Source organism: Aphelocoma coerulescens, chromosome 15 (assembly GCF_041296385.1).
Source record: "Aphelocoma coerulescens isolate FSJ_1873_10779 chromosome 15, UR_Acoe_1.0, whole genome shotgun sequence".
Lineage (NCBI taxonomy): Eukaryota > Metazoa > Chordata > Aves > Passeriformes > Corvidae > Aphelocoma > Aphelocoma coerulescens.
Window position 1 is genome coordinate 6,602,912 of NC_091029.1, and position 25,689 is coordinate 6,628,600.

Sequence of the window (25,689 nt, forward strand, 5' to 3'; positions counted from 1 at the left end):
CCCCTCCTTTTTGACTCCTCAGATCAGCAAAAATCACCCCATGTCGGCATATGGAAGTGGTTAGTCAATGAGGGGAGGGTCAGATCCAGCCCTCTAAGCATTGATTGCAAGCTCACAGTTTCTCCCAAAGGCAAAAAAAAAAAAAAAAGTGTACTTGAACCCTTAGAGCAGATAGGCTGAAGCTGATTTATTGGGGTGATTTAGATCTGTTAAAACAAATTTAATTTTGAATACAATTTTATATCAATTAACAGAGTCTCACAAGTGTAGCCATTAAGGAATCTCTTTCCAAAACCAAAGCCAAATATTCAAGATTTATGAGACTGACTTGCCATATTGGAAGTAACTAATTATTCGTAATGATTCTTTGTACTCTGACACTGATTATGTATTTTCAGTGCAAATGACCATGATGAAGCAAGTGATAAAGGCAGCCCGTGTTTGTGAAAGGGATACCAAGCAGTTAAGGCCTGATTGTTTTGGCAAAGTATTGGGGTAGCAGGGGAAGAAACAACAGAAAACAACTAAGCCCATCGTCACAAAACCCAGCTTATTTAACATCCTGAAGTGTCTCCTGGTGCACATCAGAGCTGTAATGAAAGTCTGTGGTCTCTTTTTTATTGCCTTAAGCAATTTTGTATTCAGTTTATTTATTGTGACCTTTTGGTTGTGCTTCCACCTTGGACATGACAGTCTATAACAAAGCAAAGCCTTGTGGACTCAGCTTGCAGCATTTGCAAGAATTGTGGAGCATGTTTGGGGTGAGAGGAACAACACAGATTTGGGGCATGATTCTCATTTGCATTGAATTTTCTTCACCTCACTCTGACGGCACTGGGCAGAAAAAGCACAGTTACAACCCTGCTTCCACCTCCGCTGGATGAAGGAAATGTCTCTGGATTACTCTGCCCTGATTAAAGTACCTGCGAATCGAAAATGATAGTTACACAGGGATGGGGTGGATTTTCACATTGCCTCAGGCTACAAAGAATACAAAAGCACCGCCTTTCTCCTTTTTCATAACTTCCAGTACTGCCCCAGACACAGGAGCAGAGTAATTGAGAACAAAGTCCCTGTTCCAGTGAGGTGCTCAGTGCCAGCAAGGTTAATGTCCAGGGGCAGGCTGGTGGCAAGAGCAGTGCCATGTTTACTGCTATGGTTGCTGCTGCTCTGATGCCACACTCACTCGAGCTATGAACAAGGGTCTAATTTCTGATCCTCAAAAGGCAAAGGCATAGCAAGCTGGTCATTAAAATCTGCAGCAGCATGCATGTGATTAAAATGTTAATGTCAATATTGTAATCAAGGTCTGACTCACAGGACAGCTGGTGAGAGACTTGATCTGTATTGCTTAGCCCCAGTCACCTGATGCACACCAGGGTTAAAGAACGGTTGTGCCCCATCACATGGCAGGGATTGGCATTCACTGGCTCATGTGGCGAGCTGGAGGCTGGCTCCTGGAAATGGACAATCAGCTCAAACCCAGGTCCAGCACTGATAAGTTCAGCTGTGCCTGCACTCTAGCAAGAGGAAAGCCTTCCAATAAATTTCCTTGGCATCACCTGAGCTGCAGCTCTGCTGCAAAGGCACTCGCGTCTCCTACCCACCTGCAGTGCTGCTCCTGGGTTGTCCTGTCCCCTGGCCTCACTTGCCCATCTCTCTCGCTTTTGGAATTTTCTGTGCTAGTTTCTATCCAGTTGAATTTTAGACATTTAAGCCTGTGGTAAATTTTGCCTGATGTTGTCTAAGCACCGAAAGGGCTATAGTCTGCAAAGCTTCTTTTCAGTAAATTCAGGATTAATGAAGAAGGCCTCTCTATTGTTGGAATGTCTAATACAATTATCCACTGAATGAATGGACTAGGCAGCAGTGGAGGGCTCCCAGGTTTGTGGCAGGGAATTGTCTGTTTTAACATCCATCTGTTTTCATTCCCTCTGATCCATTATCATTCACCTAGAGTTATAACATGATGAATATCATTGTGCGGAATGCCATTTGATGCTGGGGGGGAAACAAAACCACTGTAGGTCTGCCTTCTATTGAAAACACAAAATTGCCTTGGTGGAAGGAAAGGCATGATTGATTCAGAGATGCTGTTTCAAGCAGAGGCATCCTTTCCCATGTGGACTGTTTGATTTCATTAATTCCTTTGGATGACCCTTCTGCTGCATCTTCCAACAAGAAAAAATATATATACAAAAACGAGAAAAACTATGGACAATCATAGTGCTGCTGAATTTGTGGAGTTAATTGAAAAAAATAATGGTATTCACAACTTTCCCCAGAAGGCACCTTCGGTTTACGTTCCCAGTGACATTAAACTCCTGTACGCAAACACGGGATGAGAATCTTGATGACCCTGCTGACAGGAAATAAAGAAAGGAACTTTACAGGCAATTTCCACTGTCCTTGTTGGTCAGCAAATTTGGAAGTGAATGAAAAAAGAGAACTAGAAATGCATATTAATGATGGAGGGCCTATAGCACAACGGGAGTGAGATGAGCACTAGCAAGAGAAACTGTTAAAAATGCCCCAGTTTATCTTTTTTAATGACTTACCCTTATGATGTACTTATAAGCAACATAGAAATTACCTTGTAAATAAAAGGACAGGCTCACCAGGGTAAAAATAACTTAGTGAACTCAGTGTAAATGCTTGTTTCCACAAAGTGTCCCTTAAAATACTGGTAAAGCAAATACCGTTGTTAAACCAAATCCATTGTTTAACTGGGTGTATTTAAACTGAGACCTTTCATTAACAGCCACCTCCTGGATCTTGGTTGTGCCTTTCAAACACCACACATTTAAAAAATACTATAGTGTCATGAAATACCCATTGGAAATCCCCAGTCCAGAAAAATCCAGGGCAGATAACTGTCTGGCTCCCCACTAGCCTGTAATTACCTGAGGAAGCAGGCAGATTTAGCTATCTTCCTCCTTTAATTGGCACGCAAAAGATTATAGGATTTTATTAGGACACAAATGACACCGATACAAGTGTGATTGAGGCATGCAATGCATGACTGACTATTTGCATTAAGAGGCTTTGCACTACACAAGGGATTTCTACCTTTGGTTTTAAATGGCTTAAATTTAAATGACGTTTCCATGCTACATTTTAAGAGGATGATATTTATTTTAGCGCTTGTCTAAGTGAGGTAGGGCAATGCTGTTGCCAGACACCAGAAACCCTTCTCAAAGAGCCCATTTGGGCCAGGTGGAAGGGAGTTAATTTTTGACTACTCTGTTGTTACAATTAGATTAAGAACATAAGAAAATGAAGGAAAGATGGGCATTGAAGTGCCCACATTGAAACATTTGATGAGTGTGTTAGACACCCAGCTGCCAGCCTGCCACTTCTGGGGACACCAGCCTAATGAAGCCACCATCCCTGGTGATGACTGAACTGGAACACAGTTCAGTGGGAGCAGGTAGCAGGAGATCTTTTGGCTTCCCTTACTTCCACGGCTTCCACTAACGCTGAATCTCCTTCATGGATTTTTTCCCTTACACATGAATCTCAATGGACTTCTTTAGGTTTTATTTCACAACATCTTTCTAATGTCTCTCACATCCAGAACTAAAGGCTAGCCCCCAGGAAAGGTGAAAGCAGCTGAAAATGTAAGGAATTAAGCCAAGTCAGTCCAATGGAGCAAAGCCAGCCCCACACAAGGGAGTACCCAGAAGTGATGGTAACATGCTGCAATATCTGACTGTGTGCAATAAAAGATGATAACAGGAGGATTAAGTCCTGCTACCATTGCGCTATGTAGGACAGTCATGTGCAGGAGCCCTGATCCAGGCACACCTTCCTCAGTGCTGTCCTTGGGACTAGGCACTGCACTGCTACTCAGTCGGCCACCAAGCCACAGTCCCTGTCCCAGGGGAATGCCTGAGGACCAAGCCTTTGGCCAGGTGATCCTGGAGAGAGGAGAGGGCCTGAAACTGCAGGGAAACAAGAAGGGAAACAGCCCCCTCCTGCATTGCAGAGCCCAAATGAAACCTCAACTAGATGAATGGACAGGGAGCAGGAGCTAATGAACAAGGTCTCCTGCTTCCATCTTCATGACTCTTAACCCTTGGTTCCCTTACACTGCTCCATGGCACACCTACAGCCCTGGTTGTCCAGCTCCTCTGTCCTGCACCCTCATCACCAGCTCATTCCCTGATTGTTCCCTAACTTGTCCCTTGACCCACAGATTGTTCCCTTGCTCATCCCTCAGCTCTTTCCACGTCTCTCAGCTCTTCCTGTGTTCCCCAAGTTGTCCTGAACCCCCAACTGACCCCTCAGCCCGTCCCTCGGTTCGGCGTTTAACCCTCAACTCATCCCGCAGCTCGTTCCCTGTCCCTGGCTCACCCTCCGACCCCCAGGTCACTCCTCGCCCCTGGGCTCATCGTTTGACCCCCAGCCCATCCCGCAGCTCACGCCTGGTCCCACCGCTCGCCGCAGCTCGTCCCCTGTCCCCGGCTCCCCTCCGTGCCCTGTCCCGGCCCGGGGCGCTGCGGGCGGAGACCCCTCCCCGTGCCGGGGCAGGGCGGCCGCGGGGCCGCGGGCGGGAGCCGGGCCGGGGGAAACTTTTCCCGGGGGCTCGGGCGGGCGCGGCGCCCCCGGCCCGCGCGGAGGGGAGGCGAGGCGGCGGCGGGGCGGGAAGGAGGAGGAGGAAGGGGGGGGGGGGGCCGGGGGCACGGCCGGGCCTGCGCCGGGGAATGACGCGCAGCTGGCAGCCCTGCTCATGCGCGGCCGGCCGGGCGGTGCTAGCGCCGCGTCCCAGCTCGGGGAGAATGGGGCGGCATCCGGGCAGCGCCGACTGAGCGGCTTCTGGGGGCCGGGGCTGCGCCGCGCCGCGGGCGGCCGGGCTGGGGCGGGCGGGCGAGCGCCATCCGGCAGCGGGCGGCGGCGGCGGGGGCGCCGCGCCGCGCCGGCGGGGGGCTGCGAGCCGCCGGCGGCGCCCGGCGAGGAGGGGTCGGCGGCGGCGGCGGCGGGCGGCGGCGGCGGCGGGCGGCGGCGGGGGCTGCCCAGGGATTGTCTCGCTCGCTCCGCGGCAAGAAAGTTGGGCGGCGAGCGCGGCGGCGGCGGCGGCCCCCCTGGCGGTGCGCGGCGGCCGGAGCGGGGCCCCGGAGCGGCGCTGCCCCCGGGGAGGGGGCGCCGCGCCTGGATTATCCCGAGCTGGGTCGAGCCTCCTGGATCTGCCTCTCTCCTCCGCGCCGAGTGAATCCGAGGTGTCCTCGTCCTGATCCAGATAAATCTTCCCCCCCTTCTCTTTTTTTTTTTTTTTTTTTTTTTTTTCCTCCCCTCCTCTTCCCGTCGCTGCTTTTTTTGGGGGGTGGGGGGAGGCGGGGGGTGGAAATTTGTCAAGGTCATTCCGTGGATTTAATATTTTTTGTGTGTGTGTGTGCCGCTCGCCCCACCGCCACCGCCACCCAGCCTTGCTCTGTGGATTATCATCGCCCTGGATCCGAGGCTCTGAACAGCAGGATTTTTTGTTGTTGTTGTTGTTGTTGATTTTTTTAAATTATTATTATTTTTTAAGGTCTCCGGGGTTTGGAGAGGGGAAGCGGTGAGTTGGAGGGGGGCGACTTTTCTCTCCCCACCGCGCCCCCCCCACTCCCACCCCCACCCCCCCCCCCCCGCGCCTGGCCTTCTCCTTTTCATTTTTTTAAAAAAATTTTTTAATTATTATTATTTTTAAATTTTTTTAAAATTTGCTTCTTCTTCGGCGATGGATGGGAAAATCCGGCAGAGCCGGAGGTCGAGGTCGCAGCGGGACCGCGTGCGGCGGCGGGAGGCGGCGGCCCGCGACCCGCGGAACCAGAGCCCGTCCTCGGGCTCCGAGAAGGAGCCGAGCCCCGGCAAGGAGAACGGCGGCCAGAACTGCACCGCCCCGCGGGGCCCGCCGCCCGCCGCCCGCGCCGCCCGGCCCCCGCGCCGCCGCCGCCGCGAGTCCAGCTCCCAGGAAGAGGACCTGATCGATGGCTTCGCCATCGCCAGCTTCAACACCCTGGAAGCGCTGGAGGTAAGAGGGCCGGGGGGCTCTGCCCTCCGCGGGGCGGGGGCTGGGGCGGGGGGGGGGGGGGGGTGGTTGGAAGGGAAAAGGAAAGGAGGGAAAAAAAAAAAAAAAAAAAAAAAAGGGGATTTGAGAAAGGAAGCGCGGCGCTTTCAGGCTGCTGAATTTTGCAAATAGCAATTAACGTGCATTAATCCTGGTGTCAGCCCGGGGGGATCCCGGGGCTGCGGTCAGGAGGGTGCCGGGCCAGCCCGGGTGATCGCGGCTCCGCTGGCAACTTGCTGCACCCCCCTCCCTTGCTCCTTCCGTCCCCCGGTCCCCTCCTCTGTCCGGCTCCGGCCGGTGTTCGCCATCACTTCGGGCAAGTCAAATGTTTGTTTGGGGTTTTAATTGGCTGCAAAATATTCCTGGCGTGTTGGGATGGTCCGGCATTGTTGTGAATGGTGGAGCTTCCCCCCCCTCCCTCCCTCCTTCCTCCCACTCCCCCCTCCTCCAGCTCGGGAGTTTGTGTTTGCATTGCCAAAATGTTACTTTATCTGTCTCCGGAGATTGTTAGCAAATGGCTAGTGTTTGACATTTTGTGGAAAAGAGATGTTTAAATGGATAATAATCCCTCGGTTGTAATTCCCATTTTTGAAGTAATTGAACAAATTCTTCATCTCTTGTTGACTGTACATATTTTTCTGGTGTTAATAGGCTGGCAAAAAATATTGCTTGTCTAACTTATTACAAACAATATTTGCTGAGCAAATACTGCCTGCCTTGTCTGAGCTAAGTTAAGCAGAGCAGGAAATTTAGTATTTTCAGAGGGGCATTGACAAACTATGACTTTGGCTTTTGATTTTTGTTTTGTTTGTGTATGAGGGGAAGAAGTGACTTGTCGAGAGGAAGCACCCAACAAGTTGCTTGTTGGGTGTAATAACTTAAATTCCCAGTAAATATGAGCAATCCTGGTGCCTTTGCCCACTTTCTGTGACACACCATGGTGAAAACATGGGCAAAGTTTTGGGTGCTCTCCCTGCTTTGGATTTCCTGACACTTGTGTATCTATTAATGTGTGTTGCAGTAGTAAGGAGTTCTGCACGGGCTAATGAATGCTCTCAGATTTGCCCTGGGATGTTTAATGCCTTTGGCTCAGACTTAGAGGTCCCATTTTGTTTGTGGGCTTTGCTGCTCCCCAGCCCACCCCTGCTGTCATGCAGGCCTCTGGTGGCATCGTGGTTGTGAGTTTTTTACCTGTAGAACCAACTTCTCAGAGTCCCAGAGATGGTCCCTGAGCGCCCGTGGAGGTGTCAGGGGTGGCCTTGGCCATCTGCCCAGGTGTCAGGACCCTTGCTGGGGGAGGCAGGGGTTCTGCTCAGCAGGGACATTTAGCCCAGTGGTCCCTGAGCAGCTCTGGGTGTGCAGGTGCTGGAGAAGGAAGAAGGTTTGTGTTAGCTTGGTGATGGCTGTCCTTTGGCTTTTTGTGATGTCATTTGTGGGGTGTTGTCCTAACAGGAAAGCCAACTACTTTGTGTATGCAGAACTGATAATGAGCAAGCGATCTGCTTTTGTGTGCCTCTGAACCAAGCCCTAGACCTGTCTGTATAACCTTATTTTTTCTTTTCTTGGGCATGCTCTTAGTCAAATATGCATCAGCAGATAGGTCCAATTAAACCCCTGAGTCTCTACTGAGCTGTCAGGGAAGAAGGTAAAATTCATCTTCCTGCAGAAATTTTCTACCATGGTGAGCACATTAGCAGGAAATAGAATTCAAATGATAGCGCAGTCCCTCCAGGCTGACAGGGAAAACTCTGGGCTTTTCAGATGGGGTGAGCCTTTTTATTGAATCCCCCAAACCATAACCTGGCACACAGGGGTAGAAAGTGACCTTAAATATTTGCCACCCCAAGGTACTTCTGTTTGTGGAAGCACTTCTGGTTTTTCTTCAGGGGAAAAAAAAAAAAAAGGCTTTACAAATGATCCACTTTAAAATTCTTGCAGTAAACTTCAGTACCACCTGAAATTAATCGGTTTCTACTATATTTACCAACATCAGAGAACACCTTCCTGAAATTAACTGGTATCTAGTATATTTACCAACATGTCAGAGAACACCACGTGAAATCAACTGATTTCTACTATATTTACCAACATGTAGAAAACGTGCACCTCTGCAACCATGGTGGTTGGGACGTCAGAGGGAAAAGTGTGAGCAGAATTCACCTGTTTCACACCAACCAGGTGTGTTGTGTTCGAGGTTGCATTCTTGGGCATAATGACTGTGTGCATTTCCTAAATCCTGGTAACACTAAAAAGAAGAAAGTACTCTACATTGTGTGGATTTTTCCATGCAGCACTGCCTTGGACCATGGGCGATGTCTGGCAGATGTGATGCAGCAGCAAGGCAAGGAGATGGTTAATGCAAAAGTAGTTTAAAGGAGTATATGCCCATGTAAATGACAGAAATGGCAAGGTCATTTTGTGTGGTGTGGAGCTGTGTTCTCTGGTGAACTTGACTGCAACAGGTGGTTTTCTTCTGCTTTGGAGGAAATCTGTATTTTGGTGTACATTGGTTTTTTAAGAGAACTTAAAATCTGCTGTAATGTTATTTTAAAAATAGATAAGAAATGAAACCTTCTATGCTCATGAGGGGGAAGAAAGTGTAAAAGCGAGTACACGGCCTAGGGACAGTACTGAACTAAGAAAGTATTTTAATTTTTTAATCCTAAAAGGAGCTTTTGTTGCATTATGTGGTAGCTCATTGTGGTGTTCTGGCTTGGTTTGTTTCTTGATGTTACAATGATCTCTGATTATGTTTAATAGACTAACTAAGCTTTGGGTTTCCCCTTGGAAATGAAATTTCTCAGTTTTTAGGTAGAACTTAATGGTAGAATCATTTAGGAGTGGTAAGGTGGTTTTTGGTTTGTTTTCCTTTATATCTCACCATATTGTGAATTCCCCTTCCCCACTGAAGCAAATTCTCACCCCTGGTGTTCCTGTAAATAAAGGGTGCTTTATAGAAAAAATGTATGTATTGACCTGGGAGTGTGAGCAGTTAAGGTTAATACAGAGGGATGGCTTTGAGGTCTCCTTTAGCTGTCTAGTGAGAATTTTAAGCATTTTGGATTTTAACTCATGTGCCAGTGTTTCCTTTGGCTGTTGTCATCTGAAAATCATGTGTCTTGTTTTGGCGATACTTGTGACTTGACTTATGTATCTCCTATCCTACCATATTCCAAATAAAGACTGAGTTGATTATATATATATCTTTTAAATTAAGCAAAAAAGAAAAAAAAAAAAAAGCCCCCAGACAAACAAACAGCAGCCTCTTTCTGTGTATAAGAAATTAAAACTTCTCCTTTCTCTTCCTTCCCCTGGATCTTCTTGTATAAATCCAGCTCAGGTTTCACACAGGTTACAGCTGATTTGTGTGTGTGTGTGTAGTGGTGTTTTGTTTGGGGTTTTTTAATACTCAGCCACTCACACGACTTTGGACTTAACCTGGAAATGTAGTTTGCTCTGACCCCTTGGCTTGAGGTGGTCAGTGAGGTGGGCAGCTACTGCAAAAACCATCAGGTGCTGGTGCTGCCCGGGAGATGGTTGTTGTGCCAGGGGTCAGGAAAGATGAAGAAAGGGGGATTTCTCCCCGCCTTCCGAAATGAATGGTGTGGATGTGAGCATGTGTGTATATTCATTACGTTCGGATGAAGCTGCTAATTATTCTTGAAGGTGATTGGTGAATCAGAGCGAGAGAATCTAAATGAGTGAGTCGGTAGTTGAGGGCTCTCTCTGATCATAGCTGTTCCTTTCAAGTATGAAAAACAGCGCTAAAAGGGAACTTCATCAGAATGTTAATGAATGCGATCTTTGAGAGCAATTGTTCTCCCAAAGTAGTTGAAAAGACAAGGGGTTGTGTTTTCTTTTTGGCTGTTGTTTATCATTTTTACAGATTCCAGCAAAGCTTTGGAGCCCTGAATGGAAATTTTAACTTTCTTGAGGGGGGATGCCTGTGTGTACGGGGCTTTTAGAGGAATGTTTAACCTATTTATAGAACCTTGTGGAGAATCTGGGCTCAGATGTGTGTGGAGTGATGTGTTGTGTAGAAGCAGATCCCCGAGCTGAAAGAGGGCAGACCTTGACTCGGTGCACGTGGTGTTGAAGTGGAGATGCTGCCCTTACAAGCTGAGCTGGGGCCCAGCTGTGCCCCAAGGAGATTAATGCTTTACCCACTCTTACTGTTGTTTGTATCCAGAGGTCTGGCAGTGCTGGCTCGCGGTTCCTTCTCTGCTGTTTGTGCCTGAGTGGAGCAGTTTAGAAAGCCTGTTGGTGATAGAAGACTTCTGGACAAAATCCATAAGTTCTCCAGCTGTCATCTTGATAAGGCTGTTTTCACATGTGTGTTGTACACTGTCCTGTTACTGTTGCTCTGATCCCTCATTGATAAGAAAACCAATGTATTTAACTGCAGCTTCCCTTTCCAAAGGTTTTGTGCTAGTTCCACTGACCTAGCAATGTAACTTCTGATTTGTCACCACCTCTCTCTGTGTCTACTTTGCAGCTTAGTTTTTTCCATAGCTAGCTTATGTTTTAAAACAAGTTTCTAGATATTTAAGTATTTTTTCCTTCTACCTAATTGTCAAGTGATGGTGTATCAAGCTAGCATTTCTGATGGCCAGTTATTCCTCTTAAAAAGTGCTTTTAACCCCAGGAAAGCTAATGATTTTCTGGATAATGCTCTAAAGGCTCTAAATGCCTTTTGGTTTTCTGAAGGCTTGCTAGTCTCCATCGATTTGTTCTCCTAGCTGTTGATTTTCTTTTTCATCTTGTCTGAAGCGGGTACTCAAGGTACCTTGTTGTTGTTGAGGAATCAGAGGTGATTAATGCAGAGCTAAAGCAGAGGGGGAGAGCTCTGGAAATCCTGAAGTATGTGCTCAGCTGGGTCAGGAACTGAGAGGAGCAACGTTCCCTGCAAACCATGGTCAAGTGGTGGGCTGTGGTGAGGAAGGATCCAGCTCTTCTGCTGGATGGGGAATTCTCTGCCTCATCAGTGAAACCTGCCAGGATCAGAAGAGTGATGGGGTGCGTGGCAAGTACAGCTCCTGACTGGGGCCATCCCTGCAGCCACGGTCAGGGCACCTTTAGTGCACATAAAGTGGCTGCAGGGGTGTTGGAGAGAGGAAATTGCTTGGAAATCCCAACCAAGCTCAGGGGTCACTCTCATCCCTGCCTGAGGTTTCATTTTTAACTCAATTTGCACTGGATTCTGTCTATCTGGGTGTTTTGAAAGACCTCTTAATATCCTACCATTTTTTCCAAAGCAGCCTGAGCAGCTAGACTATGGGAAACTTTCTTGAGCACTCTGAAACCTGGGACAAAACATGAGGTGAAGTTTGCTGAAATGTCAAGTAGGTCAACCATCACAGAGAAATTCAGAATATATATGTTTTAAAATTAGTTAGAATCTATGATATTTAAAAAAATATAAGGGACTCTGTATTGCACAGGTTTTGTAATAAAAGGGATATAACAGAATTCGTGTTCCACTTCACCCAGATAATGAATGTTTACTTGCAGTAGTGCATTTGATTTCATGCCTAGTAAGAACTGGAAACTTTACTGTCCTCTCAGTGTGCTAAGAAGATGCACTTTTTATCGTTTATCTCAGTTATTTCGCAGAATGAGACTGACTATCACAATGTTGGTTTCTGGGAAAATAGCAGTGAAGAAGGGAGCTGTGTAGGATGAGATCAGCCTGGTGTTTGATGATGTTTCTTTGGTAGATTGCTGCTTGCTCTGCAGAAGGGCTGATGGTCCCGCAACTGCACTTGTGTAAAAATGCATTTAGGTACAGAGATGCAGCACTGTGGCTGGAGACACATTGATGGAAAGGTTTTGGGGCGGTTTGGTTTTTTCCCCTTTTGGTATCCTCCTGCTTTCTTTGGGTGAGGTGTGAAATTCTCCAGGCACAGCCACAGCAGGCTGCTCCCCTGTGTCAGGCTTAACTTTTGCATGCACCCAGGTCCCAGACTTGTGTGCACTTTGGCTGGAGGGAGTGTTGCCAAAATGTGCTTATTGCTTCAGCTTCTCCAGCGTCTGGGCTTTGTCCTGGTGGTGCAGGTTGTGGAAATACTGTGTAGTTTGTCTGCGGTGCTGCAGCAAGTACTCGAGAGAGAACAGTATCAGCAGAACTGAAACGCTGTTTCCTGCTTGATGCAGTTTGTTTTTTGTTTTTTAAATAAACATTTGAAATACAGTGCGTAGGGTGTGCACCTTGGTATCAGTTGTAGGTGAACATCCAGCTCTAAGTGAGAACAATTTCCAATTCACTGCACTTTAATGCCTCCAGTTTATCATGGTAAATGTATAAAAGAGTTTTATGTAGGTGAAGTGGCTCTTGCTGTTTAAATATCTCCTAGCTCTACCGTGTTCAGCACATCGGGGTCTGTGACTGTTCCAGCCATGCTCTTCAGAGAGAAAAGAGTTGGAGCACAGTGTTGCCAGCCCTGGTCCATCTCCTTGAGAAATAGTCTCTTTTTCAAAACTAACGAACTATTAAGAATGCTGCTCTGATACTGAAAGGAGAATCAGTCTTTATGTTCTTAATCCAAAAACACTTAACATGAAGGCGAGGGTTAAACAGCTCCCGAGCCGCCCAGGCAAAACCGGCCTGCGTGTAGTTGTCGGTCCAGTTCCTCTGGTGCAAGAGTTGTGAAAGCTGGGCAGGTACGAACTGCGCCGGCTGCAGGGCTCCCACCTGCAGATGTGTCGAGCCCCAGTGGCAGCCAAAGAGGTGACTGTCACCCTTTGCAGCTTAATTATTTTGTACTGAGTGACTGGATGTGAGGTTCAGAAATACCTGGCTAACAGGAGCGCGGGGGCAGCTGCGTGCGTGGCGCTTGGATGAGCCAGGATGAATGGAGAGTGTTTCCTTTGTAGCTCTGTCTTGCTTCGAGCCAAAAAGGGACTGAACTTGAACAAAAGTTGCATCTGCAAGGTCAGTGGTTGGCATGGATAAGGGGATTGAAGGGATCAAAATTATTTCCCTGCGCCACTGGCTGCAAAACATGGGCTTATGGCACCATTCCTGTCTCTCCCTTTGTGCTCAGAGCAAAGCTTTTTTAATCTTGTGCTGGCTATCTATAGTGCCACACAAACATGGCAATTTGAAGTTAAATGTTCTATTTTGAGGGCTGCCGTGCACGGTCGGCAGGGCAAGGGAGCTGCGCTTGGGCTGCTCTCCTCTGCCCACAGCCTGCCTTGCTCTCTCTTCTGCACAGGTTGTCATAGAGAGGAGTTCAGAAAATACATACACATGATGCAGTTGTGCCTGTAGTCTAAATGTGAAGCTTATAGTGTTTGTGGTTTGATATCGCGTTACCTTGCTCTCCAACGGATGTTCTTTCTAGCTTCATAAAAATAAGACAGTAATTGTTCGGGTTTTTTCTTTTTTTGGCCCAATTTTAAATATGGATTGATTTGCTCTGATGCTAGGGTGTCCCTGACCTAGCCTGTACTTAGTGACGAGCTGCTGAATTTAGGAGGAAGCATGCAGCCCAAGTTGGGAAACAAATGGTAATTCAGAGCTGCTGGCTGCTGGGTGGCTGCTGAAGGACACCAAGCTTGTTCCTTTAACCCCTCCTGTGGCTTAGTGAAGCTGCAGCTTCTTTCCTTGGAGCTCTTATTTGTAGAGAGGAGCCAAAACCCCCAAAGAGTTTCAAGGGAAGCAATGTCTCAAACCTTACAATGACATCAAATGCATCAGGTAATAAAATGCATTATTGCTGTTGATGTTTTGGTGGGTTGTAAATGTCTCTTGCACTGCTGTGGTAGAGGATGTGCAGCCTCTTAACTCCATTTAGCCTGGGCACATACCTGCACTCAGGGGGAGCGAGACTCAGGATGGTGTGCAGCTAAGAGATGTTTATGGAATCAGTCAAACTTGATATAAAATAATTATGATGTTTTGACATCTTGTTAATAACTTGCAGCCATTGGACGAAATGGAATTATGGCATTCTCAGTCCTTGATGGAACCTTGGCATTTCTTTCAGATTGTAAAATTAAAAGAAAAAATGTGAAAGCCATTAAAATAGTTGGATGTGGTGCCTGGGAAAAATGATGGGCTGCTTAATTGAAAAAGTGCTTCATTCCAGTTGAAGTTCATTCCAGTTCAGTTCTGCCCATTTCCCTGCATCCCTGCATCTGTAATGGAGAAGGAAAAGGGCTGATTCCCCCAAAATCTGTCTGTGAGAGTGTTTTGGGTGTCACTTGGTTCTTCATCTTATCTGTGAATGAAGTGGAAGGAAATCCTAGCAAGCATTAGACATGAGAGAAAAGTCTTGTCACCTGTAATGACTAAAATCCCCTGAAGTGTTGCCAGCGTGTACTTTAGGAATCATATAATTATATGATTATTGAAAGAGACATAAAAGACCTCATGGCAAAAACCTTAGAAAGGGGGAGGGAGGGAATCCATATGCAAATAAAGATATGCAGAATTTGCTGTCTCTCTTTTTTTTTTTCCCTAGTTATTTTTCAGTCCAAAGCTCAGTAATTGCTTTTATGGGGATTACTTAATAAAACTGGGGCATGCAGAGGAGGGAGAAATTGTTTATGCCGAGTCACAGCCTTGGAGTCCTACAGAGTTGGAGTAAAAATGGACTTCTGAAAGTAAAACTGCAAAGTGGGTTTTCTGCTAAGAGAAAATAGCATTTTGTTGAAATGTTATCCTACAATAAAAGTGTTTTGTGGTCTGGCGGTTAAGCAGAGGGGTCCGGAAGTTGAGATAACGGGGTTTTCTTTCTGACTCTGCCACAAGTTTCCTCTTGCTGAGCTCTGGGCAAGTTCTTTCATCACTGCCTGTGTCACCTCAGCTTTGCCATTGCTGGGGTACCTGGTGGGAGGCTGGATTTGCCGCCCGGGGAAACTCCTGTCACCCCTGTGACGTGAGGGAACTGTCTCTCGAACCTGGCGTGCGTGCTGTGCTTGTGCAGGAGGTGATGGGAGAGCCTCTGATGTCAAAATCTCCTTGTACAAACTCCTAGGGAAAGGTTTCTCCTCTGCCCCACATCAGGGGTGTGTGCGGTGTGTGAGAGCCTTTTGTGTGGCATGTCCTGAGCAGTGCCATGCCCTGCTCTGGGCACTGCTGTGCCCTGCTCTGGGCACTGCTGATGGTGCAAATGCAGCCTGAGATTTTCCTGAGCTCTAGCTCTCCTCTCAGAGTTAAAACACAGGCCTTGACTTAGGGCTTCTTAAGTTCCCCTAAGCTTCATCAGTCCTTCCTGATGCTCTGGATTTATAATCTAGCTTCTCATGGCAGCGCTCATTCATGCACTTACCAGGAAACTCTCCTGATGCATCTTGAGATGTATCTCAAGAAAGGTTTTGTTGCAAGATAGGCAAAAAACACCTTCCATTTTTTCTCAGGCTTAACTAAAGCACTTGGTGCATTAAAAAAAGGGAAAAAAACCCTGTCATACTGCTATTAGTGTTGAGTTACTGAATATTTTGCAAGATCTCTCCAGGAAAGAACACCACCATTCACTCTGGTACTCTAGTTTGATGCTGAATAGTACCAAATTGTGATACGAGTTTGCTGGTGCGATTTTTAGCTGAAAATGACAATGGTTTTCCAACCAGATGGATTTTATAACTTGCCTGCCATCAGCTCATCCATCAAACTCCACAGAGATCTGTACATTCGTGTCAGTGTGCACATGGCAATGTTGTTGATTACATCAAACAAACTGATAACCCTGTTTGAGCCCTGTTCCCACTCCCTGGGCAGCCCCTGGGTGGGTTTGACAGTGAGGGGAGTGGGTGGAGGTTTGTTCTCAGCTTGTCCCTGTGGATACTCGATTGCAGTGTGGAGCTGAGCTGTGTCCCCAGCTGCTGTCCATGGCTGTGGAGGTGGCTGCAGCTGCAGGGTCGGTGTAACTTGTGTGGGGAATGGATACAGGCACTGGCATTTCCAGTGCTGTTTGTATTGGGAAGAGGATTAATGAAGCAAGTGAGAGCCTCGGGGCTGCACAGGGTCTGTAACTTGATTTCATGCAGCTCTTTCACACTCATACATGACTTTTCTTCCACGTCACTGGATGATGCCAAGTCACACAGGGTGCGTGACTTGGAAATTAAAATTTTAGCTGCATCTAGGCAAAAGTGCTTGCAGGACTCAATCAGAGAAGGTTCCCATGCTCGTTACTAAATCACTTGTACAACTTTTAGGCTTTTTGCAAGGAAAGATGCTCTTTCTAGCACGTGTTGGATAGAGGAGCCCCGTGTTACCATCAAGCTCATCTGCCTTGGTTAGAAAATGACGCTGTGTTTTGGCAGGTGTAGGACAGGCTGTTTCCAAACCAGAGGTTATGAACTGCTGTAACGGGGCCTATGTAAGCTAATGTGAACTCCCAGGTGATACCTCAGACAGACAGCTATAAGCAGTTTGTTTTCTTGGTAGGTTCCCAAGAATTATTTTTGAAACTGGTCTTTTTTTTTTTTAAAAAAAAAAAAAAAAAGGAAATAAGCAGTTTACACAAGCAGTTTCCAGAGAGAGCATCTTTGGTTTCTTATCTTCAGCTGTGATGTGTTCTGAGAAACACATGGATGGGTTGTGGAGTCTGAATGTTGCCTGGTTCTCCTCTGCCCAGGAGATGCTCAGGGTTATGTAATTATAAAGCTGCTGGTCTCTAAACACTGTAGCTCTTGTGCTGCAGCTTTGAGGCCAGCCATGCTCCTGGACTGTAAGATTATTAATGTTACTGATTATTGCAGCGTGCTGTGCTGCTCAGGCGGAGCAGGCGGGTGTGTGAGTTTCCAGGGGAGGCTGTTGGATCCTCCCTCTTGGGTAGGAGCGAGGTCTCTGCTTTCCTGAGCAGCGCTTCCTGGGCAAAATGTATCCGTGGATTTTCTTTACCACTGCCAAAATAAATGCAGCAGACAATCCAGGGCCAGGAATGTCATCATCATCAGGTTACTGAGTTTCTGCCTGAAGGTCAGCTAACTGTGGCTGCTACTAAATAGCTGTTTGCTGATATGTTGTGTGCAATCATACGCCAGGCCTGGCATGTTTTCAGTGGGGTTTTGGCATGGAGCTGTGTGGCCCAAAGAGGAGCATGTTCGATGATACTTGTAAGGTTGATACAACCTGCAAAGATACTGATTTGACCTAGAAAAGGACAGAGTATAAACTGTGGGCGTTTATCTGTGTTGAGTACAATGCGCTGGCCATCCAACATCAAATTAATTTGGTTTGCTGTCCTCCTGTGTCAGTGCCTGTCCTCTATGGCATGGGATGGGGTCAGCACCTGGGGTGGTCTTGAGCAGAGTGCTGAGGTGCTGTAATGTGGAGCATGTGTCAGCATCAGGGCTGGTGAATGGGCAGCTTCTGGTGGTGTTTCCTGGAAGCAAATAAAGCTTGTCTTCCCTTGGGGTGCTCCTTTGCTTTTTGTGTACTTCTGATTATCTACTAGTTACCTGCAGGTGAATTTTCACTGTTCAGTGCACTTAGCTGGGCAAAAAGGAGCAGCTACCGAAGAGGGGAAATAGATTTTTGTCTTAAGCAATAAGTGAATTCTTCTTGTTCTTTGACATCTTTTTCCTTTTGTGCACGTGTGTGTTAAAATTCCCATTCCCTGTTTATAAATGTTCAGTAGATGAAGTCACTGGTGTTTTTTCCCAGTATTACCTTTACGATGTTCTGAACATAAGCAAAATGTGATTATTCACTGAGCCTCTGCTGAATACTGTAGGAATAATGAGTGTGTGCCTAAAGCATAAACCCAGACATATAAAGCATGCCAACAGGAATACAGACGTGGGGGAAAAATGCAAAGTGTAGCTTCTTTTACCAATTTTACTGGAGCATTCTTGTACTTACTTTGAGTTAGGAGGAGATTAATCATGATGTAAGACTGGTGTTTCTGATGTGAGGGAACAGAAAGTGGGGAGAGTGTGGGGGTCCCTTCCCACCGTGGGAAGCTGTGTCCTCTGGGGAGAGAACAGCTCCCAGCAGTGTGCTTTAACTGGTGGGCTTATGGACGTGAAAAAACATGGGGGGCGGAGGGGGGGAATCACCTGGCTTTGTGTCTTCATGGGGATCAAACCTTTTCAAAAAGAGTAAATTTTGGCATCTTGCAATGTATTCCTGGTGCTGGTGAAAGGAAGAGAAATAGGCTGTGGAGGTTTTCCCACCTGGTGCATTGACATCCCTTTGGCTCTGCCTTCCCAGGCAGCTGCCAAACTGGAAACTTTGGAATGCCTTTTTCTGTGGGCTGCAGGTACCTTTCAAGAAGGTCAGAATTTGGGTTGCTGCTGAATTACAAAGTAAAACCTTTGCTGTGATGTGCAGAAATTTTTTTAGACTTTCTTGTTCTTCTAATGATACACTGCCAAGCTTTAAAGTTGAATAAACTTTAAATATCACCTCTGTCTAGCAGCAGTTGAACTTTGTTTTCTACTTTCTTCAGCCTGAAAACAGAAATAGTATTGTGTTCTCTTTAGACTATGGCCACTGAAATGGTTTGTCTCTATTGTTAAAAAAAGAATGAGAATTTGGGTGCCTAATTACCCAGTGCTGCTCCTTTTAATTTTGAAAGTTCATCCTTTGCCCCTGCTCTTTTTAATGTGGATTTTCTAAACAGCATCTAAAAATGTGTCTAAAAGACCTAATTAGTGTTGATACTTCAATATCTGAGCTTATAATTTAGCTTTTTTAATAGGGCACCTGGGTATCAGCACTAAATATGAAGAAAATTGAACCTATCCCAAAAGTGAGTGCATAGAATTTTAATTGGGGATGGGGGAAGAAACAACCCTGAAACTTCAGACTGAATTATTTGTTTGGGCACTGCTTGTTTGGGCACACTTTGTTTGAGTGTTTCCCAGGGAGGGAAGGGGGAAATGGTATTTAATTAATGCTTCAGTAATACCACGCTCACTTAGCCGTACGGTTTTAGAAAAATTTGCCTAGGCAAAGTTGTCCTGGCTGAGGTGGATATTTGTTTGGTTGATATTTTAAGTCTGATACAGCACTGTTCACACCTTCTTGGAATGTAATACAGGAATAAACGGGAAACCCAATCTCCTTAGCACCCTGCGTCGCACAGACAGGCCGTGCTCTGAGACAGGGATTTATTTCATGCATGGTGGCCTAGACACGAAACAAATGTGTAGAAAAGGGAATTATGTAGAATTGAAAGTGACAATTATGCAAACATTCCAGTTGAGGAAGAAGTAAATTCTTCTCTTTTTCCATGTGCTTGGCTTCAGAGCTAACGAGCAGCCTCTCGGGGGTTTTGGTCTGTGTGTTTGTATCTGTCATATCTCTCTCATCTCACTTGCTTCTTGTTCCTTTTTTTTTTTTTTTTTTCCTTTTTTTTTTTTCCCCCCTGGTTTGACCTTATTTTCCCTTTTGTTCCATGGAGTCATTCAATCTTTGTACTGCCGGGTTTGTTTACCTTGCCAGAGGAAAAATGTTAGCACCCTTCCATTTAGGAGCCCAGGGCTGCTGTCCTCAGTCCCTTGCAGCCCAGCACTGTGGCCTTCACTCCTGCCTGGGCACAGGAACATGGTGACTGATGGCATCCAAATCCCTTTATTCAATTGGTTTTTTGCTTTTAAAGGGAGGAGAAGCTGGTGAGGGAAGAAACAAGCTGTGAAAATAGCTCTGTGTTTAGATGGACACCCTTTTGCAAAGCTAAACAACTTGATCTTCCACACTGCTGGGTAATTCCCACGCTTGCAGAAACGAGGGGAGAGTGAGCAGGGAGCTGGGGCTGTGACCACTTTAATCTGACATAAGTATGTGTTTTTGCTGAAGGGGATGGTCCTTTCCTGCCCTGGCTGCTTGTCCCGATTACCTCCCTTGTTCCAGCACTAGCGTTTATGCTGCCAGGAAAACTAATTCCCTGGTTCCCTGATCTGGCTCGCTGCACAGCCACGCAAATGCCCTTCTGGCACGGGGCAGGCGGGATGCAGGGGAGGGGGGGATGCACAGCAGATGTGTATTGATTAAAGAAACCCTGCCAATATGGCCTGAGCCTTTGGAGCAGGATTAGAGCTACATGTTCTTTCTGTGTTTTAGGTCATCTAAGTCGAGGGGGCTGCTGAAATGGGTGGTGTAAAATGATGATTGTGCCGGAGTGACTCTGGTCGTGGTTAAGCTTGTGAAGTTGGTGGTATATGGGGTAGTGGGGAGTGGCTGAGGGTAGAAGGGATTACTGGGAAAGGAAAAACCTCACTGGCAATTTAATTGCTCTGAGAACACAGTTTCTACCTTGTTTTCACTGATTAGTTTCAATGTGACAGGGAGAAAGAAGAGACAAGCTTTTTTGTGCTTGGCTGGTTGCTTGGAGTGGGTGAGGTATCTAACCCTCCTGATGGCAGAAAGTTAAAAGCAGTTCAGTCTGTAAATGGCATTTGTAGCTCTGTTCACACAATAATTCCTTCTTTTTAGCCTTCTGTTCTTTTTTTCTCCTCCTGTCTTTCTTTCAGTACTGTATCCCATGCATGTGTTGTATTAAGGAGAAGCCTGTATTGGATATTAAATCCAAGGAGTGGGGGAAGCAGGAGCTCTTCTAATCAGTGTCATTTTCCCAGCTGTAATCCCACAGAGGGATTGAAGAAAGTGTCAGGAGGATAAGATCAGTGTTTGAGCCCAGCTAAACGCTGGCTCTGCTGTGTGAAAATGGCTTTAATGGAGCTTGGTTGTGTGGGGAGAAAATTACACATAAATTGTGCAAATTTCTAAATAAAAAGCATTTAATTGCACTAAAAGAGGGGGAGGGCCCCTCTTGTGTGCACATGGGAGACTTCAGTGAGCATAAGTAACCTCTGTGGCACAGCAGTCATTGACCTTGTCAAGTCCTGCCATTGGAGGTCATGTGTGGTGAAGTGGGTTGCCACGGGGGATTAGCACATCTGGGCAGAGGGTTTTTCCTTCTGAGCTTGTGCTCGCCAAATCCCATCTCCAGCAGAGCATCTGGAGTCATCAGAGAACGCAAGGAGCGAGGGGATGGGGAGGCACCTGCCAGAAGTGCAGGGGAGAAACCTGTCTGGAGCCAGGGGCTTGCTTGGCCCCAGCTGCAGGAGAAAGAACATTTGGGTACGCCATGGACTCCCAGCTCCTATGAGGAGAAGGTGGACTTGAAATTTAACTATAAAACCCCACAAACTTGCCTTGGTAATCTCATAATTAGATAGTTCTGAACTGCCTTTTTGCCCAGATTTCCCTTATAGTTTTGCATGTACTTTTGGATCCTACCTACAGCTGTTGGTTTGGTATGAGAGGTACAGTTTTATGCAGGAAGGAGGCTGATATGCTTACTTACTGGGCTGAAAATATGCAGAGGATGATGTTTTGTTATAAATCTCAGAAGGAATGAGTGGTGTATCAGCTCCCATGTAAGACTTCACAATTACTGTGTGAAGATATTAGGCCCAATTCACAGATGGTAGTGTCTGAAGTACAGGGAAAACAGCTAATTACTAGCAACTGATCTGTTTGCTCTGTGCTTAAAGGAGAGAATATTTAAGGCTGGCTTTCCTGCTTGAATGAAGTGTTTATTAGAAAGCTTGATGCCGTGGCATCCTTGAAGTCTAAGCATTGCAGCATCAGATTTTATACAGACCTGTTCTGTTTTGCCTCCTGTATTCTTTTACAATTCTGCCTTAGTTGAATTAATTTCATATCCCAGGAAGAAGGTATTAAAAGAAAATTACCAATACTTCCAGCAGGAACATAGTTGGTATCTTGGTGGAAGAGGCATTAAAATTGAAGCTCTCTGGTCTTTGTGTTTGCGGGTAAGGGACATCATTTGTCACTGATGCCCATCTCCTCCTGGGTGAGGAGAGAAATGATAATGCTCTGCTCCTGCCTTAGTTGTGAACACCTAGAATGAAGCTGTAGCTGGTTGTAGTTACTACAAGACTGGGTGCTGATGGGGTTTGATATTTGTACTAACTTTTTGCTAGGCAGGAAAATGAGAGTTGTGCAAAGTTACAAATTGTAGAAAGCACTGTCTGAACAGCATCAGGAAAATGATTCTGAAGGTTGGTTGTTGGAGGTTCTCTGTTCAGGAGGTTCAGGCTCACAAGTGGCATTGGTGACACTACAGAGATGCAGCCCATGCTGGGGTTTTCAGCACTGGTGGCTTCTCAGGCTTCTTCAGAGGTTACACAGTTCCTACTAAGAAGTGTTTAAGACTGCTGGGCATGAGTGGCTTTTTACAGTCACCTTTAGAAGTTGTGCCTTGACTTCCTGCCAGGAACTGTGGGGCACAGATGAAAGTCTGGACCTGTGTCACAGTAGTGGTGGAGCTCTGGATGGAGCCTGGGGTCTCCTGTTTCAGTACTCTACTGTGCCATATTGCATCTGAAATACCAGGTTGGACTTGGAGAATTAAGTGGTGCAATTATGAAGCGGAAGAAAAAAAACCACTTATGTGGTGGCTGTGATAAATTAGTCATTTTGTACCTCCAAATAGCCAATTATTCCTCTGACTGGCTTTTATCTGACCAATTTGCATGTGCAGTCATGGTAACTGGTTTGCAGATTAGGTGCAGAATTTCATGTGGATCTGATGTTGCATTTTCGTCTTGCTCCCTTGGAAGCAAAATGCATGGATGAGGGGTTCTGTGTAACTCATTACTGTTAGCTGCTTTGTTTTTTCACTCTCAAAGCTTCTTCAGAGTTGAAAGAAACAAGATGGCTCACTCTTGTAGATTGGTTTTGGTTTTTTTTTCATATCAGACAAGACGATGTAAAGTGGTCCCAGCTCCACAGAAGCTGCAGCACATATTTCATTTGTATTGGAGTTCTCAGCTGCACCTTTTGAGAGCAGGTTGTTTGAGGGTTGGGAACTCAGTTGAGCTGCAGTGTATTTCAGAAGAGATATGAAAGGAGAAGAACTTTTTAAAAGCTGGAGGAAAGAAAGAGAAATAAACTGAAGCAGCCTGGAGTGACCGGGAGTGAAATGGTGCCTCGCTGAAGCCGGTGTCAAAACTCTGGTGCCAAATTGCCATGTCTGCTCTCTGATTTTGATCTGAAGCTGAAAATTAACAAATATTGTACACCTAGAGAGCTAAGTGAAATCTTAATTTGAAGAATATCAATTATTCAGGTAGCTGAATTTTGCTAGTAGGTTAGACATAAGCTCTGTTTCTGTCAGGGATTTGTGTCGATTTAGCGTGCTGTGGACTTTGTAGAATCTCTGATATAACCAGTCTTTGAAGTGGAGAAATGGTATAAAATATTTGCTAACAGCCAGCCAGCTTTTTAAAAGCTTCATTTGCTTCAAATAAGTCAGCCTTTTAAAAAAAACAAACAAAACTGAGTAGCAAGTACAAGAATAAGAAGATGCTTTTTCAAAAGCTGGGGTTTTTTTTTATGTAGGCTCCAGCAATGCATCTGTAGTTACCTTGGTCTCCAGTGCTGTTAAAGACAAATTAAGCTAATAAAACAGTATCTCGCAACATCATAACAAATAAATGGGCTAATCTGTATGCAAGTTTCTTGCTACACCAAATTTAAACTGCTTGAGCGTTTCCTCTTTTAGTGAAAGGTGGAGGTTTTTATAAACATAACCTTTTCCAGGGTCTGTGGAAGAATGCCTTGTCAATCATTCAGGATTTAGGGCTTGAAGATTGTATGGTATGAAGTATTTTGAGGAAATTATATATTTATTTTCTTGTGACAGCTTCATGTTAAACTGAAGGCAGGTCCCAGGGAGGCAGCTGTATCCACCTGCCTGGCATTACCCAGCTTCACTGTAGCTGAAGGAGTTCCCTGGTTTCCATCCTGTCCCAGCTAGCATATGATTAGTATAAAGTGTATGTGGGTGCACATCCATGTGTGAGCAAATGTGTTTTCTCTCCTCTATGTGCTTAAAATAGTTGGACCAGTCTTAGGCTGCTTGTAAACTCCTGCTTGTTCCTTTGCCTGTTCTTTTGGACTGAGCATTCATGGCACTGTATATTTTTTTTTGAGTAGAGCAGCACCTGTGAAGTGTCCTGGTCTTGCATAAAGCCTTCTATTAAAATAATTGCAGGTGCACAAGCACCTAGCTTTAAATTCTCTGAGCTGTTTAAACTTGTGAGTTTTTTCACATCCTGCTTATTGAATTATCAGGGTGTAAGTTTTATTAAAACTGGGTGTGAAATTTAATTTTTGCAAATAATTTTCTCTGCAGTAGCTGCTGAAGAGCCCTTCCAAAGTACTTTCAGCACAGCTTGGGGCAAAGCTGGAAAAATCAGAGTTGAAAATTGGGGCATGTCACTTTCCCCCCTGTCTAGATAAATTATTTAATCTCTGTCCCTCTGTTTCTTCTGTAAAACAAGGATAACTTATCTCCTGGTACTTGACTGCTTAGTAGTTGTAAACCCTGCAAGCAGGATCTTTTTGATAGGGAGTACATTAAGATTAAAGTACACGGTGTTTTGTTCCGAAGAGTTTTGAGGATGAAATTTATAGGCAACTGTAAGCTGCATGTTTGCTTATGATAAAATTGGGAGATGAAGTATAAAGGAACAGACACTGGGACTGGCCGTGTAACTTGCAGCTTTGCAATACAAACAGCCTCTTGTTTGTGGTGATAAAGGCAAGAAATCCAGTGTATTCTACCAGCTACAAATAGCTGCATGGGGTAGAGCTTTTCACTCTGTAAAAATGGTCTTTTTCTCATTCTCAAATCAGTCTCTCAGCTGTTCCTGTTAAAAGGTCCTCTCTCCACTTGTTTAGTGACTGTGAATTTTTGTTACTCCACCAGGAAAAAGCATCTTTTGCTGCTGAATGTCCTTCAGCCATTGCTGTTCTCTCCTCCCCCTCCCTTTTCTATATTCTAAGGATTTAGTTTGTGAAATTCCCCCCAATCCTTTGGCTTAATCAGTTGGAAAGTGCAGACAGCAGCATGGCAAGGCAGTAGGTTGCTCTGGACAATCATCCTTCCCCCAGCTGCTGTTCCCTGCCCCTGCTTGGTCCTTCAAAACGCTCATGGATTCATCGCTCCCTGGGCGCACGCGGCTCTGGAATCGCACCGGCATTGCTGAGGCACGTGAGAGCACCCTGCAGAGCTGCCCAGAGCACATCCTTTCCCCTGCATCTGCCCTTGGGATTTCTGTCTCCTCTTCCAGAGCTCTGCCAAGTACAGTAGCAGCCTCACTGTGCATGCACAGGGCTTTGTTTTTTCCCCCTACCCCCCAGCTCTTCTGGATATTGTGTAAATATTGGGAATATTGGGGTGTGTGGGGGATGAGGTTTGTGTGGATGATGAAGAATTTTGGAGGGGGAAGTTGGCTTGGTGGCCTCAGGATATGATTTTATAACTAATATCTGGAGATGTCTCTTCACTTCTGTTTGATGGATCCACTGTCTCAAAGCTTTTTTGGCACCAAGATTCAAAACTGATATTTAATCTTTGACAAGGGGAAAGATGAAAAACTGAAAGACCATTTCTCCTTAAGACTGTACATTTAAATATTTCTGGATGTGTTGTCTGTGGGTTGTTCTTCATTCCCAGCCCCTTCCACAAACACAGCTCATCATCCTGTGCAATTGATCATTCCCTTGTGGTTTCGAGCCAGAAAATCTCAAAGGCTTTTCATACCTGCTTAGGGGACTTTTTAATAATAATGGGTCACTGGGGCAGGTGTCCTGGAAAGCTATTCAATGGTGGATCAAAATCTAAACTAAAATTAACAAAAAACCC

General features: G+C 45.8%; 1 protein-coding gene across 14 annotated transcripts in view; it reads left to right on the forward strand.

The window, feature by feature from the left end:
- Positions 1-5,687: 5,687 nt before the first annotated feature.
- Positions 5,688-25,689, forward strand: part of FBRSL1 (fibrosin like 1) — a 508,757-nt gene continuing 488,755 nt past the window's right edge. For all 14 annotated transcript variants that reach the window (XM_069031303.1, XM_069031309.1, XM_069031315.1 and 11 more), the window contains exon 1: positions 5,688-6,013. In XM_069031303.1, the coding sequence (XP_068887404.1) occupies positions 5,720-6,013 (294 nt within the window). In that variant the 5' untranslated portion in view covers positions 5,688-5,719. The remainder of the gene's footprint in view (positions 6,014-25,689) is intronic.